The sequence below is a fragment of the Dendrobium catenatum genome, unplaced genomic scaffold, assembly GCF_001605985.2.
Source record: "Dendrobium catenatum unplaced genomic scaffold, ASM160598v2 fragScaff_scaffold_923, whole genome shotgun sequence".
In the NCBI taxonomy this organism is placed as follows: domain Eukaryota; kingdom Viridiplantae; phylum Streptophyta; class Magnoliopsida; order Asparagales; family Orchidaceae; genus Dendrobium; species Dendrobium catenatum.
Window position 1 is genome coordinate 1,111,998 of NW_021319385.1, and position 18,167 is coordinate 1,130,164.

Sequence of the window (18,167 nt, forward strand, 5' to 3'; positions counted from 1 at the left end):
CATGCGTAAATTTGAGAGGGAAGTATAAAAATCGATGCCTTGAAGAGAAACACCTTAATTTTCTAGCCAATAAATTAGCACAAGAGTTGCCACTTCGGGAAATATGGGTGATAGAAAATTCAATATGATTTAATTGATTCATAATACTTCTAAAAATATAAAGCAATGAAGCATTATTACAAACCTTGCTTTTATTGCAGCTGAATATTTATGAAGATGTTCGTTGTATTATTACTCTCTTTATAAAAGTGTTATTTATAGTAATTTTGGTGACCTAAATATTTCTAATATGTGCTTTGCTGAGGACATTATTTTATTTTGCAATAGAGCTCTTAATAGCATAAAAGGAATAAAAAATTTGCTTAACACTTTTGAAAAAGATAGTGGCCTCAAATTTAATAATTCCAAATGTACTTTTATTATGGGTAATTGCATAAGTATGGAGCATTGCAATAAGATTAATTGGATTACTGGATTTACAAAGCAATCTCTTCATATATATTATCTTGGGACTCCATTTCACAAATGTCATAAAAAGACTTTCTTATTTGATAGTATTTCTACAAAACTCTTTGCTTGGGAATATAAATTCCATCTTTAGGGGCAAGAAATTTGTTAATTAGGAGTGTTATATGTTTAATGCCTAGTTATTTACTATAAATAATGAACCCCACTGCTAGACTTGTAATAGACAAGACAAATTAATAAATATATTTTTTGGGCTCCTCTTTAAATTTTAAAAAAGATTCATTAGTCTAATTAGCTTTCTTGCACTAGTCCTACCAAAGAAGGAGGCTTAGGGCGTAAATCTATTTTTGATATGGTTAAAGGTTTTAATTTCCCATAAACTTTGGTGAAAATTTAGGTCTAATGAATCCCTATGGGCTAAGTTTAGGAGCTAAAAATATTGTAACAACATTCATCCTACTCTTTGCAATTTTAAAAATGGCCAATCTCCATGTTGGAATAGGTTATGCAAAATTAAATGGCTTAGTGAGTCGATTCTCCAATGGGGATTGAGAAATAGTTCATCCCATTTCTAGTAGGATGATTGGTTAGGTTTTGGGTCTTTGGACTCTTACTAATTTAACACTCATTTCTCATTGAACATGTTTGAATTTATTAGGGATGAAAATGGTGTGAAGATCTTTTATTAAATCATGTTTCTAAAAATATTGTTGATATTATTTGTGAAATTTTGATTAATTCTTCTGCTTCTCTCAATGATGTTCTTTTTATGTAAATCTTTTAAGAATGGTGAATTTTGTTTCAAAAATTTATGGCATTTGTTTAGAATTAAGAAGGATAGTAGTAAAATTTCTGATAAGGTGTGGAATTCCTCCACTCCTTGATCTATCTCTACTCTAACTTGGAGAATGTTAAAGGTATTTATATATGTTGATAGTAGATTACAAAACAAGGGTATATGCTTGGTCTCTAAATGTCAATGTTGCTATCAAATGAAAACAATTAAGCAATTTTTTTGTTTTTTTGTTTTTTTTTTATGGTCATGTTTCTTCCATGGTATGGTCTGAATTGGAGAATGAATTAGGCATGAAAGTGTTCTATTATAGCAATAGCATTTTTTTCGTTCTTGATTGATTGGTTTCTTAAGAAACCCAAGGGTCACATTCCTCATGTTATTTTCTAGCTTATGTGATTAGAAAGGAATAATTGTAAGCATAACAATATTAAAATGAGCTCTAGTAGGGTTATAAATTATCTTAAATAAAAAATTCAACATCTTTTTACTGCCAAGGTTTTGACCCATGAGCATTTTAGAGAAAATGATGCTAGCTTTTGTATTTTAATATTAATAGTTTAAATTAACTTTGAAAGGTTCAGTATGCTTAAAATTGTTAGGAGTATCAAACCTCATGTTAATGAATTTAAACTTAATATCAATGGCTCTGTCACTAGCTAGTGGTCGTGTCGGTTGTGGTGGTATGATAAGGGATCATCTTAGTGAATTTTTATATGGTTTTTCTCCAAAGTTTCCAATGGCAATGTATTATATGCTGCATTAAGTGCTCCTTTTAAAGGACTTTTGTTATGCATTGAGATGAAAAATTTAAATATTTGGATTGAATATTATTCCAAATTGCTTGTTAGTTTAGTTACTACTCGTAAATGCCTTAATATTAATATGTTTTATTTGTTTCACAAAATATTACTTCTTCTTGACGAGGTTAATTATAGAATCTCTCATATTTAGAGAGAAGGCAATGTTTGTGTTGATGGTTGGCTAAGAAAGGAGCTAATCTTGGTTGCCCTCCATGCTTTAGCCTTCTTATTCTTGTAGGTGCAGTCTATTATTCATTTACCAGTTGCAATATATTTTTTTATATCTCGCAGGTTGGAGTTTTGACTCTTCAAGTTTTTGGACAATTCAAATTAGCTCCTGTTGTTGATCCAATGGAGTTTTTGGCTTTAGCCCGTGGCCTGCCTGCCTTTTTCTATATTTATTTTTGTGGTTCTAACTAGATAGGGATAGACGACTCATTAGATTTGCTTTATCGTTTTGATTGTAGCTCTATAAGCATTTAGTGAGTTATTGACCGGCCCCTCTAAGAATTGTGTAACTTTTTTGTCGATGAAATAAAAAATTTAATTAGAAAAAAACTAATTATGATAAAGCAAAATAGAATTTGTAGTTGAAAAATTATTCTTAAAATGTTGCATAAGCATGATGCCAAGTAATTTCATAGATTTCAATTAACATGACTTATTTTTTTCTACTTCTGTTATCATATTTATAAAAGTTATTATATTGGTAACAACTTCTCATCTACTTCTTAGAAAACAGCTTTTAAGAAAAAAAATTTGCTAGCAATTAAAAATAACAAAAAAGATTTGGAGTGTTTCATTAAATAACTTGTGAATTGAGTTTGATGTAGGGGTGTCAATTTATGACACAACCAGAAAACCCGATTCGAATCCAACCCAAAAATTCTAGTTTTCATGTTGACATGTTTAACTAATGGGTCATGTTTAGGTTTTAATTTCTAACCCATTTGAAAAATTGGGTAATGTATGGGTCAACCTGCCAACCCAAATTTTACTTGAAAATGACTCGCTCGCATGTCCTGCCTGCATCCCCCTGCACTTCCTGCTCGAACCGCATCCTGCCTGCTCTTGCCTGCATTGCAGTAGCGTAAGTCTGTGACAGCGTCAGCTCACATCTCACGCGTCCTGCCCCCAGCCGCGCCCGCTTGCACACCACACAAGTCCCGCCCAGTCAGGCGCCGCATGATCGCGTCCAGCCCGCATGCTCTGCATGTTTGTGTGTCTGGTCAGGTTCACCCATATTTGGGGCGTGCCGGTCTGGTTTTATATTTATATCATGTTTGTGTAATCGAGTCGGGTTCAGGTTGGGGCAGTCGAGAGCGGGTCAATTTCACGTTGGACCCGAATCTGACTTGAAAACCCATTTTGACACCCCTAGCATGATGAGTTCCAATTAAGATTGAAGCAACTTCGACTCGAAAGTTCATGAGACCGCTTATTTAAAAAAATATAAATAAAAAATATACTTAAAACAATAAAATCAAGAGTTTAAATATAAAGATATATAAAATTCTAATTTCATCATTTTCTTATTTTATTTCTTGCCATTTATGATCTTATTTCTCATTCATTTTAAGATTTTATTATCTCAACTCCTTGTATGATATCACAATATCTCTTCAATGATAAATAAGCCGGTTCATTCCCCTACTTGAATTTGATTAATTAATCCAATTCAAGCTTAAACTAAGAGCAGATCAAGCTCAACATAACATATTTATGCATTAAAAAAATCCAATTTTTTTCATTCCAACTAGCCTCAAACTTTTGCATTTTGTGTTTCCAATCACAGTAATAATTAAACCTTCAGTAATTATCATATGGTCTTCAATGTCTGAAAAAATTGTGCATGAGAACATATTTATTTAATTGGAACATTTGATGGATTTACATGCCACAAGAAAAACATTTTAAATCTTTAAAATATTTATATGTGCTTGCGAGCAATCACATATGCTTGTTTTTATGTGAGTGTCTTAATTTGTTTTAGAGTATATTGAATCACTTGCCCCCACTTTATAAGTAGGTCTAATTTTATAGATTTAGGCTTTGTTTGGGACGGCTTTTTGGGACGGCTTTTTTACTGCTTCTTAAACCAGCTTTTTAGAAGAAAAATTAAAATTTGTATACTAGAAAGCTGCTTTAAGAAGCAGTAAAAAACCGTCCAAAAGAAGCCTCTTAGTATAAATTTTCAATTTTGATATGATTCTCATAAAGAAAGAAAATAAATTAAGTCCAATTCAATCATTAATAATAAAATTAGGTGTGGCACATGGAAATGGTTGACATTTCCTCTATCATGTGGCCACCACAAATAAAGCTATTATGTCCAAATTCCTTATTATATGCAACAAATAATTTGCTCTCTATACACAACATGTGGCCACCAGAGCCATATCTTTTCCCCTTTGTATAGCTGAGCATGGAGTTTTTGCCCACTTATGAGTTTGATAAAATATCACTTTATATGGCTCTCTACTAGAGAAAATCCATAATGCAACAACTTCTCCTCCATCATATAATTTAATCACCTTGAAAATATTTGGTTAGCCTCTAAAGTTAATATTAATAAATTAAAAAAATAAAAAAAAGTGAAACATTCCTTATTATATATTTCATCCTCTGAGCATCTTGATTTAATCTTTTAACGAAGTCTGAGTAATCAGAACTTAAGATAATTAATATATATTCTTAACAAGGTATGGGTGACCAAAACATAAAACATTCCTTATATGGAAGTTCATAAGGAATTATATAATAGAGTTCATACAGAATTATATAAATAATTTTATTTCCTAATGCAAAACATCCACTCGCATGCATATAGTATTTTTATATCCATAAATTAATAATTAGTTATTTCATTATATATTGTATATACACTACATGAAAATAGGTAATTACCGGCGGACAATATTCGCCGGTAACAAAAAAAAAAGGCTAGAAATTCAGGTTTTCCGGCGCATTTCCGGCGAAAAACGATACAACCCATATAAAGCTAGAGATTTCTCAAATGAGTTGTCACTTTGTGGGCCTATTGGTCAAGCTAGCCAATATCTAAAGGGATTTAACCAAGAATATAAGCATCATAAACATGAGCATAGTTCGTAGCCATATATATATATATATATATATATATATTACAAAAGATTCTATAAGAAAATTTTATCATTATTATGATCAAAATCTATAATTAGTATAATATCAACATAGTTCGTGATTTGAATTAAAAGGCATTTTTTTCAATAATAAAATTAAAGATGTACACAAATTTTTTAAGAATCTATGTAATGAGTAAAATGATAGATCTAACTATCACATCATAACAATATGATCACATGAACTACTATGAATAAATAAAACACATTCCATAATATATTATCACTTATCCAGTAAAAAACCTCCTACATGATGTAGATCACAAACAGTCCAACATATTAGCCATGTTTTTTCAATCAAATCTCAATCTAAAGAATATACCTAAATTAAGAAAAACTCATATCAAACATATATTTAACACATTGGATGTCAAATGCTAAATAACTAAAATATGTAATTTAAGGATAAATTTGAAAGAAATGTTTTTTAGTGATTTTTTTTATTTAGATTTCAAAATTAACACATCATAATCACTCTTTATTTGATATTTCCATCCCACAAACTCTCACTACACATATGCTTAAATATCTCCACTATTTGTTAGAGACTTTTGTATGCTTTAATCTTTGTGGATGACAAGAGGAAAGACTTATATATTACATCTAAATGTCAATGTTGTTTTAATTTTGAGACTGTTAAACAATTTTTTTTTGGATGGGCCTATTGATATTAATGTTTGGAATCATATGGATAATATTTTTGTGCTTAATATGAACTACATTAATGCTTCTTGCTCTTCCCTTTTTTGCTTAATATTATATAATTTTTTTTGTATTGAACAAAATTGAATGATGGCATTTGCAAAAGCAAGAAAAGCTGGTTGTTAACACTATAAAATGAGTTGACTCTTAAAACATAATATCCTACACATGAAGATGGGATAACGGTATTTTCTTTAAAGATGGTTTGTTATGTTATCTAGGTTGTAGTCTGTAATAGATGATTGATTATGCTAATGGGTAGAGAGTGATGACTCTTTATTGATTTAATAAAGCCACCTATAATGATAATCGATTAATTGAATACATTAATTAATTAAATGATAATTGGTATGACTAATAACCAACTTGAAAGCAATTGGGGTAAAAAATATTTAAAATTCCATGTTAAAGCTGGATGTCCTATCTTGTTAAATCATACATTGATGCATGCCAACAATGATATCACTAATGACATTGATAGATATATTAATATTATTGATAGTATTGGATGTATTGATAATGCATAAACAAATGATGCATATAAAAAGATAAGATAGATTCCTTTAATGATTTGTGAGTGATTTCTACATCGTTATTTTACTGATTTATTAAATTTTTTGTCAATTATTAATTCTTAGATTTATTGTTATGATTCTTTGCTTTTATTATTGATCATTTTGAGTTTTATTGATGATATTTGATCATAAACTATATTGATTGTTACTAATTATATTAGACTGAACATTTCATATTAACTTTTTAGTCCTTGTGTTGAAAGTTTTAGTGAATTTTGGATTACTGATGGTCTTTTGATCTCACTATATTGATTTTAATGATTTCAGATGATGAAAGGAGTCGGGATCATGTGTATCGATACTGATAAAGATCATATTGTTCTTCTTTAGATTTTTCTCTACAATTTTTTTATTCTTTTGAAGTTATGAGCTTATGAGAGATTAGTTATTGTTCTGATCTCCTAGCTAATGCATATTAATTTTGGGAGGATGAACATTGTGCAATATTTTTAAGTATGTAATTGTTAGTTGCTTTTACTTGATATAGATTTATTACTGTGATGATTTATATAAGTTCTGATTGATTAATTAATATAGATAATTCTTCCAATTTAACTTTGGGGCATTACATTTATTGAGGGTTTTAGAATCACCTTTAGTTCAGTTTTAGTGTATCTTGAATTTGCCTTAATTAAGTAAATTTAGAACATGTGACGTGGTCAGACCATCATACTTGACCCTCTAACTTGCTTGTTGTTATCATTGCTTACTCAATCACAACTTGCCACCAAGGATCATCTTACTGCTTGCACTAAACCTGTAAGTGATGCCAATCACTGCAACATCATAACACCTCCGTCACAAAGACCTTCAACTGATAGTAATTATCATTATAAACTTCATCCCTCCCCACAATATTACTAGTATAGCATGATCTCTATCTGTAATACTCCAAGGTCTAAATTTGAAAGAATTTTTTTATTTATTTCATCATTAATGTATCAGAGCCACTAATCTTATTTACATAAATAAAAATCAATGAAAGCTATATATATTTTTTTCTTCAATTTATAATTTTTATTCATTTCCCAAAATATATATGCAATAGTCATAAATTTAATCAATGCACTAATCTATCATTTTAAACTCCTGACAACAAAAAAATAAACCCAAATACATAGAATAAAAGAAAAGCTGGAAAAACCCGATCTGTCTAGCTCACTCCATTGAATCCGGACCCAGTCCTTAAAACATATAAAAATCATGGAATAAACTAACAACTCAGTAGATTACCAGAACCTACAATTGCAATCAATGCAAGGCAATGAAAATATTATACATATAATATTTCATTCGACATAAGTATGAATATGTAATGATAAAAATAGATAGCAGCAAATGTGTAAAACGTCATATTATATAAATGATAAAATCAATGCACTTATACATCTTATAACCAGTGATCAATAGCCATGCAAAGGAGCAGTAGATTCTATCATTCCTATACCTATCATTTATATATAGAGCTTTATGAAATCAGTACACTTACATTTATCATATGTATATCTTATAATGTCAATATTATATGCAATATGTATCATATATGTCATATAGTTCCTATGAACCATGTGCCCTTATATCGATCATATTAGTCATATTACTTGCCTATAATATGCTTACAATATACAAAAAATGCATATTGCACCAAATGAACAAAAATTATGTGCATGTTGTGTATTCCAATTTTAAATGCAATGCATTGACTCCTGATCATTTTATAATTAATATTATACTACCATTTCAACTAAATGACATATAAGTGAAACTACCTAGTTCAATTTTAATATTAAATAGTCATAATGCTTAGGATGGTGATATCTATTACATATAGAAAGTAATATGATGGAAAATCACTAGAGCTAGATATATTGCATTTTAATCAAATTTAAAAGTGATAAAATTTGAGATATCAAAACAATTAAAAATAGAAATATGATTCGAGTTACCAACCACGTTCAAGACACAATTTTCAAGTGGAGTGATAGATGAAAATGACAAAATGAACTCTCTCTCTCTCTCTCTCTCTCTCTCTCTCTCTCTCTCTGTTCTTGTGTGTAAAGAATTTTCCCCCCTCTCCCCCCCCCCCCCCCCCCCCCCCCCTCTTCTCTTCTCCTTCCTTCCCCAACAAGGCATGCAAATGAAAGGATGATTGGGTGAGGGCTAAGGAAAAAGGATTTAGAAATTTAATATTTAAAATTCAGTATTCTAGCGCCACAACGCCCAACTCTCCAACATAGTTGCGTCCCTACAGAATCTTTTAGATTCTTCTAGATTCTATCCACATGAGACTCAGCTCCGCAGTACACACTCCAATATGCTAGTTTTCTCCAAAAACCTAAGAGCTCAAAGCCGAGGCGATTCTAACCCCGGCACCACGACGTTGTGGACCTCTGAAAGTGCACAGCGTGAACGGGTCAATTGGAAGGGACAGATTGGATCATGCATACGACTAACCATTGAGGATAGAGGCTGTCTCCAACACACCTCGATGGGTAGTAATATACACGACCTAATCACAGGTTTCCCCCACCCGATACAATAGTTCGAATGGGGTTTAGTAGATGTGGGACCGAGTTTCCCACGGGCGTAAGCCCTCATGGTTAATTACATCCCAGGCCGGAGCCTGAGAAAACTCTTGATTAAGGATCATACATTATCCTCTCCTAAAGTGGGATTGGCACATGGGTATAGACTAGGAAGTCCTATCCAAAAGGAAGAAATGTCCGAAAGTTTGAATCAACATGCGTAGCTCATACCAGCATTCGGAGGCTCTAGGTCACTAGAGAGAAACTGGAGAAAATAAAAGTCATGCAATCAATCACATGCGTGAGAGAAGGATGGAGGTGGCGTCATCCTGTGACGCGGATAAGTAGGATTTATAGTCCCTGAAAGGAAGAGACCTACTTAGCATTACATAACTCTCCTTGGCCTATTGGTTGAGAGCTTAGGCTTCCAACTAAAAGGTCCAATGTTCGAGTCTGTGTGTATGCGTTGTGTGTGTGAATTTGCCTTAATTGACCTAAATGTCCCAAAAAAAAAAAAAAAAATCCGAAGGCATACGCTAGCTATGATGCAAAGAAAAAAAGAACAGGACCCCCATTTTCGAACCGCAACGAAGGAACTAACGCCAACTCGAGCCATTGGAGCCTCTTGTCACGGAATTACCTTCGAAGGTCCAATTTTATGGTTCCAATGCAAGGCCGCAAGGATTTCATTGACCGCACGTAGAACCAATCACAACTGGACAGTCGACCACAGTGTCAAACCCCAACACCCACCAAACAAATCTCCACCAATCCACCGGTCTCCATATCTCACACAACACTCCGCTCACTCTGCCTGCTCTGAGCTATGAGCCAGTCCCACTCTACAGCTGGCGGCGTCTCGCCTCCGATGAACGCCGCTGTCCACCGTGCAGCGGGTCAACAAGGCCTTACTCGCTACGGCTCGGCCCCGGGTTCGCTCCTCGCGAGGGCCGCCGACTCTGTCATCGCCGGCGCCGGAGATGGGGGATTCCGTACGACGATCGGATCGGACGGTCAGATGAGCAGATTCTTTCCTCGAGACTCTCCATGTCTTGCATCGAATTCCCGCTTCCAGGCAGCCGCTTCCGTAGGCGTGGCCTCAGACGAGGTCGAGATCCAGCGAAGTGGAGGTGGCGGGAGCTCGGCGAGCGTTGGACTTCAGCAGCCGTTTGACCTAGGTGTCGATAGTCCTGTGAGGGATATGGCTTCGGCGGCTGCGGTTGCGGGGGAAGCTAGGGCTGGGGGATCCCATCTTACGAGGCAGCATAGCTCCCCCGCCGGATTCTTTTCCCATCTCATGGTCGATTCTGGTAAGCCCTTTCTCCTTTTCTTATAACATAGGTATAAAAAGAAGATAAATAACACCTAACAAAACAAATTTGTAAAAAATCTATAAAAGAGTTGTATTCTATCAATTTTTCTTTAATCGAACCTGTCAGGACTCCTGAGGTAAAAAATTGTCAACCTAATTGGGGGTGATGTATTATTTTTCTTGTTTATTCTGTTTTTTTTTTCTTTTTTGGGCAATTTTCTAGTAAAATCAAAGGTTAAATTTTAGATTTTTTTATGATCGGTAAACGTCGTTTTTTATTTCAAGTAGGATTTGTCTAATTTGGAATTTTCTAATCTTGCTACTCTTATTATCTAAAATTTATTATTATAATTCGGAAAGTATGGCTGTCATTGCAGGTAATTTGTAGGTGTTCATTTCTGAAAAATAATTAGATAAATTAGGTAACTACATTAACAATAAGTAATCCTAAACATTGATTGATACAGAGAAGCTTATGTGGATTAATCAATTATCAATTTAGGTACTAAACAATTATTATTTTATCAATTATATGATAATTGTGCTATTGCTGATTAGTTAATAACAATACAAATGATATGATGATATGTGTGATTTTAGCAAATAGCAAATTGTTAATCATGATTTTTAATTAGGCTGTGTAGGTTGACCTTAGCCAAGGCAGGTCCATTTGGTCTGCCCAGCAATGGGATTGCTTAGTTACCTTCTTCCCTAGGGGAGGGCATGGTATGGGCTATTTAATGACTACAGATTTTGAAGATTTTGATGAAAGGGCCAAGATATCCATCCATCATGAAATCGTAAATTGGTCATGATTCTACACAACGACACCAAAAATCCGCATATCATAAAGAGTTCCGGAGTTTAGATCACTACCTAAAGTAGCAATTGATTGTCTTTGGTTTTCTCCGAGCTTATTTGTCTCCAGATTGCTCATTCCTCTTTTTAGGATAGGGATGTTTCCTATAAGAGAGCCACATTAGGGGGGCCTTCGGGGGGCACGGGCCCTCACTGGCCCAACTAAGTCCATTAATTCATTACTTAAAAGAGCTTAAAGTCGAACCATTACATGCTATCTTATTGAGTACACCGAGCATATGGACATTACCTATAGTAGGCTTATTGAGATCTTTCTGGTGCTATACACATGGGACTTTAACCTTCCAATCATCCAATGCCTTGTTGAATTATTTGAGCATTTCGAGAACACTGTTTGATGTAGAACGGGATGAGGGAGGGGGTCATGTTAAATTTGGGATTTCAAATTAAACGGAAGGCTCCAAGAGGGGGGGAATTAATGAGAATTAAATGGATTGGAGAGAGAGAGCAGGGGCCGGCCTAGAGAGGGAGAGGAGAGAGGGTGCCCAGGTTCATTGAATGCGGTGATTGATTTAAATATGAATTAATTTCAGATTTGAGAATATTAAGGAAGTTTCCAAATGAAATTGAACTTATTTTAGGAAAGGATTTCAATTTTAAATTGATTTGAATTTGAAATTTGAAAACTTTCTTAAATTAAGGCATTGAATAAAAGGAAAGTCTTGAATAGGAATTCGAATTTGGAGGCAAAAGGGGATTGGGGAAAAGAGGCCGGTGGTTAGGCTAGGAATTATGGTTAGGGTTAGGTGGCCGACGGCTTTAAGAGGGAAAGAGGGATTAGGCAAGGGATTTTGTGGCTTGCCTAACCAAAACTCTTTAATTGATGAGAAGAAATTAAATATAATCCAATAAAAATTTTAATTGGACCTAATTTAAACAACTTTCCTAAAATAAGAGTCATAATTTAGGAAACAAATTCAAATTCAAATTAATTGAAATTTTGAATTAAAATTCATTACCAAATTAAGATGTATATAATAGGAAGGTTTTGAATACAAGATGAAATTGTGGGAGCCAATGGAGGAAAGAAAGTAGTTGGCGGCTATGGAGGTATTAGGGTTATGGTTTGTGAGAGCGTTGGAGGTTTGAAGTGTGGGAAAGCTGGCCGGTTAGGCTTAGGATGGGGATGGAAATTAGGAAAATAAGAAGAAAACAAATCAAAGAAAAAAAATATAACCGCGAGCCTTAGACTCTTCCAAAGACTGACGGGTGATATGATGTCCTTCACCAAGGGACTTCAAGCCACGAGCCCGGACCCATCCTGCGGCTGGTGAAAACCACGATTCCCTCCATAGGAATTCTCACTAACGTTCTCCCCAAGAACAAAAGTGCAAAACAAAGTTTTTATTAAAACTTCATCATACCTAATACGAGAGCAATGGCCTCTTTATATAGGCCTTAAAATAAAAGAAACTAGAGAGAAAATTTTGCCTCTTGGGCTTACATAAGACAAGACTCTTAAATAAGGGTGAAAACGGAAAATGCATAATTAAAATAAAAAATAAAATTAAGGAACTAAGATAAAAAAATGGAGTGTTCTCGGTCGTCGATCTTTGTCTCTTCCTTTGATTAACATCTACCGTCAGATGTCCGCATCACTGTTACTCAACAAACTATGCTAGCCTATCCTTATTGTGCAACAATCTATCAAAATTTTTTAGCGTGTTCTTCTCTTTTTTTTTTTCCATCTTCTTCTTCTATTATTATAGCTTATTAGCAATTATTGTTTTTTTTTCTTATTCTATTATTATAAGAATTATTGTTGAAAAAAAAAAATCAAGTGTATTATGTGTAAACTTCAAAGTTCAAGTTACAGCATATGATAATCTTACCTTCAATATAAAGTATTTTTTTGTGGGTGATAAATGATATCGCATATTAGTAAAATTTATATGAGTAATCTTGACTTAATATTGTTTCTCGCGTATACTATCGATCAAAAAATGAGGATATTTGATTAGAGAATTTGCGGGTGAAAGAATTGCATCTTTATAAAATATTTTTTTATTCAATTTATGGCAATTTACTAATATCTTGCATATTAGTAAAATTTATATGAGTAATCTTGACTTAATATTGTTTCTCACATATACATTGATAAAAAAATGTGGTTATTTGATTGGAGAATTTGTGGGTGAAAGAATTACATCCTTATAAAATATTTATTATTCAATTTATGGCAATTTGTGCCCCCACAAGAAAAAAATTTTTGGCTCCACCTCTGCATTTTTCTAACCATTACTAGGCACCCAATCACTTTTGGTTTCCTTTATCATACATCTCAACCATCTTGAGTCATCTTGCCAATTTTGATATCTTCCCTACCAATGAGGCAAGGGACAAGCCCAATCATCATGAAAGGCCATGAACACCAATGCCTTTAACTCTATTTACTAGCACTTCACGAGGCATCCATCACAATTTAGGTCTTTTTCATTTTACTAACATTACTCAAAATTCGAGGAAGGCACTAAAAATAATGGAACATGTTTCAATTGAGTTAGACCGCTTTTTTTTTTCTTTTTTTGATTTTCAAGTAAAAAATCTTATGTTTCCAATGTTATCTTTTTTTTTTTTTTTAATTGTGTGAGATCCTTGTTAGAAGATAGGACATTAAACTCTTTCTACTATCATAAATATTTTTGCAGGTAATAGTTTGATGTCATTTGTGAGAAAAATTCTCACATTTTGCTTATCGGATAAATATCAATAACCACCTCACAATGATGAATAAATGCAGTACTTTCAACAACTCTCACTCACCTACGAGAGTGGGAGCATTGGTCAAAACGAAAAGAGAAATGAAGGGGGTGTGGGAATGTCTAGGCATGATTTAATTATGCTCTGATACCATGTTGGCATGATTAAGTCTTGTTGTTCCTCCTAGTAGAATATAGATGACAATATACAAGCGAATACACTAAATGAAATATGATGAAAATAAAGAGGATATCTTCACTTATGAGAATATAATACAATAAATTAAAAAAAGACTAATAGCTTTTCAATATCGTAAAATATCCTATGATAACATCAAAAATAGGAGTTAAATATTATTTTATAATTTAAAATTTTTATCAAACAAAATAGCTGACATATAATAACGGAACATTTACACGCAAATATCAACAAATGAAACCACCCTTTTGTTGAGGCTCGTGAATAGGTTGTTAGATCTAAGCTTATATCCCAGCGGCTAACCAAGAGGGGGGGTGAATTCGTAATTTAAAAATTATACTTCTACTCTTGGAATTTTAGAAAATCTTCTTTAATTATTAATGCAAGTTAAATTTAAAGTTTAAAAATAAATTTTTTAACCAGAGTAAACAACTTGCAGTTAAATTAAAAGCGGAAGAAAAATAAGAAAGAACACACCAGATTTATAGTGGTTCGGTCAAATCTTGACCTACGTCCACTCCCCGGAGGCACCCTCCGATTATTGCACTAATACCACAAAGTGACTCTCCTTTTGCCCCCATAAGGCGGAGAAGCCTTTACAAAATCACTTCCACCTTCCCCGGTGCGGCGGAGGAGCCGGGTCCTTTGACACCAAAGAGATCTTCTTCTTCCCAAAACTTCCCTCAAGACGCTTGAATCCGATGGTACTGAGGTGCAAACTTGCCGGAGCAACTGTGTGAATATCCCCTCCACACTCCCTTGAAATTCTCTCTAAGGATCTTCTTCCTCTCAAACTCCACCCTTTCCTCTCTCCCTTTTAAGTTCTCTCTTCTAGTTTTCTCCAAATGAACGAAGACACAATAACTGTCAAAGATACACTTTGTCTTCCTTTTACACTCTCCAAGTGTCGACAGAGAACCGGACCGATGTTGTTGAACTTCACTTGAGAGCCTTCAGAGGAGATGGGCAGAAACTTGAAGGAAACAAAGAGTTCTTTTCTTTAAGTAACTTTGTGAATCCCTCACAAACCCCTCATTTGATCTCTCACTCTTCACTCATACAATCTCTCCCAAACACTCACACTCAATGATGCCTCTCAAGAGAAAACAACACCAAAGGCCTTTGTAATAGTTTCTAGGACTCCTTATATAGAAATGACAAGAAAAATCCAAAAACTGAAGTTTTCAAGTTTTCAGCGCTCATGATCGTCCCGTACGAACCTGAGTTAGTACGGACGAACAGTGTAAAAACTGTCCCGTACGAACTATATGTGAATCAGTACGAACTCATTTTCATCCGATACGAACAGAACAATTTCAAAGTTCGTCTGTACGAATCGTCAAGACGAAATGAACAAAAACAGAACAGAGGACATCGTCCAGGGGCGAAGGGGTTAATTCGTCTGGACAAACGGTTCAAAGTGTAAATCCAGAGGATATCGTCCAAGGACGAACAGGACAATTCGTCTGGACGAACTGTTCAAAGTGAGAATCCAGATAGCATCGTCCATGAACGAATATGAAAATTCGTCTGGACGATCAGGACTTAGAAAAATTTTCTCACTTACTGTTTGTTCCATACGAACATGTATTGTACAGTACGATCAGTTAAAAAATGTGAATTATAAAAACTCTCCCTCGGTGTGTGTGTGCTCAATTACAATCACACTCTCTCAGACTCAATAAATTGAAAAATACAGACTTCAATTTACAAAACACGCTAAGCTGAACTTGATTTGAAGTCTTCAACAATCTGGATATGATTTCCCTGAAATGTTATTACACACAAGAGCAAAAACAATTCTTCCAAAATATGTTAGAAGAAATAATAATCAAATCAATAATATTTGGAATCATCAAAAACATACAAGTTGCAAGAATATTAAATAGGAAAAACTAAGTAGCAACTATTCTCAACACCTTTAATGTCTATCAAAATTCTCAAAGCTTGAATTTTTAAGGAAACCTCTTAATGAAGTCTTACGGTCTCCCAATTTATATTTAAGCTGCCTTCGGCAGGATTTCTCGAGGGGTTTTGACTGGAAAAGTTTCAAATCCTGGTATTACTTGTTAAAAAATAAGTTTACTTAATTTCTTTAGTAGTTTCACACATTGCAATGTTGGTATCGAAGTAAAAGCAGTATCCCAATCTATGTTTCATTTTCTCGGTTGGATTATTTATCGGCTTCCTGTCTTTAATTTTGTTCATGGACTGCAAAGAAATTTTGTATGAAATTCTAGCAGGTTTTGCTGCTTCAAGAGGAACAAGAAGTTACTTCCAACCAGCCAATGAGAGCACCAATGCTCTGACAGGTAGAAGGCTGAAGTCTCAATTAAGCTTTTCAAGGCAAGATGCTGTGTCTCAGATCTCTGAAATCAGCATCCCAGAGATGGGAGAGAGCTCCGATGAGGCTGGTGGCAATGCTGGTCAATCTTACGTGCCTAGCAATTATCCTATCAGCTCATGGGATGAGACCAACTCCATAGTTTTCAGTACTTCAAATAAGCATTCTAGAGATAATGGAGATATTATTAGTTCTCTCAACAACATTGACTCCCAAGTAAGTTATCTACTAGCAAAGGCGGAACCCTATGTACCCCCTCAAAAAAAAAAATTAACTTAGAGTGTAAAAAATCCATTTTGCCCCTCCTAAAAAATCAATTTTGCCCCCCTAAAAAGCTTTTTTGCCCCTACTTGTCATTGCTTGATTCATCTCAACCATACATTGCATTTTTTGCTTTATCTTCTCCCAATGTATCTATATTCTGTATTTTTTAATTGCTATGACAATAGGTAGTAATGAAGGCTCATTTTTCTATGCAATAACTTTATTTTAGAAATAACTTTTAAAAGTGAGTTAATTAGTGCACAAAAAATCTCTAGGATTTGATTAAGAATATCAATTATGTATATTTGTTTCATGTTCTTGCAATTTTTTTTTTTGCTTTTTTGTGGCTAAAAATGAAGATTTTGATTGACATTTAGTTTGTATTTGGAAGCTAAATTTTTTTTAGATCAAATATAAAGCTAAAAAAAATTAAAACAACTTTTCATAATATTATATATAATATTTTTAATATTTAATTTTTATTTTTTTTTATTTAATTATTTTTATATTAAAATTGCCCCCTCTCAAAATTGGAGCTGGTTCCGCCCGTCTACTAGTGTAATTCTCTGTTCTTATTCTTAGGAGTTGGCTTCCTTTCTAAATCATATTTCAAAATAAAATACTCTTTGGGATTATTTATTTTACGTATCAATACTACTAAGTTTATCTATTCCATTTGCTTTCAAGTACTTGTTTTTGTTTTTATTTTTATTTTTTTATGGTTTCTCATGACTGATGTAAGCTTTATTGTGTTGACATGATAAATTTTCAGTATGGCCTTCCTGGGACATCAGTGGATATGTCTGTTGTTGATAAGCTCCTTCAAATTCAGCAAGATTCGGCCCCTTTCAAAATTCGAGCAAAGCGCGGTTGTGCTACGCATCCTAGGAGTATAGCTGAAAGGGTTAGGCTATGCTTCTTGAAGAAGCACTTTTACTGGGCTTTGTTATTTTTGTATCATTTTCTTCTGCTTACATGTGCATATAACACTTGAAAATAATTTGCTGAGAAATAATTAAATTGAAAATGTGGTGCATAATTCATCATTAAATTTATTCTAATTTTGCAACCATCATTTATACATAATTGTCATGCAGTATAAAAATTTGGCATTCTGACATAATTGACTACAATGATTTGTTGTTCCTTACACTTCCAAGAAAATATGCTTCTCTCTTAGAATTCTTGTCCCAACACCTCTGTCAAAGATGGTCGAGCTAAAGGCATGCATCACTATGCAAAGTTTTGAAAATCAGACTGGACAACGAACCGGAAGAATGAGAGGTTCACGGTTCAACCGGTTCGATTAACCGGATGACGTAATAAATAATAATATTATAAAAAATAATAAAATTAATATAATAATGATGCCAATTTAATCTTAAAATTTTTATAATTCTAAGAATTTTGAGACTAAAAAATAAATAAAATTCATACATATAT

General features: G+C 33.6%; 1 protein-coding gene across 2 annotated transcripts in view; it reads left to right on the plus strand.

Moving 5' to 3' along the window:
* Nucleotides 1-9,760: 9,760 nt before the first annotated feature.
* The window catches only part of LOC110108563 (transcription factor bHLH128), a 17,038-nt gene continuing 8,631 nt past the window's right edge, over nucleotides 9,761-18,167 (plus strand). Inside the window, exons 1-3 of one of the 2 annotated variants that reach the window (XM_020839249.2) lie at nucleotides 9,761-10,337; nucleotides 16,357-16,676; nucleotides 17,497-17,628. In XM_020839249.2, the coding sequence (XP_020694908.1) occupies nucleotides 9,854-10,337; nucleotides 16,357-16,676; nucleotides 17,497-17,628 (936 nt within the window). In that variant the 5' untranslated portion in view covers nucleotides 9,761-9,853. The remainder of the gene's footprint in view (nucleotides 10,338-16,356; nucleotides 16,677-17,496; nucleotides 17,629-18,167) is intronic. The other variant, XM_020839250.2, reaches the window with a different exon arrangement.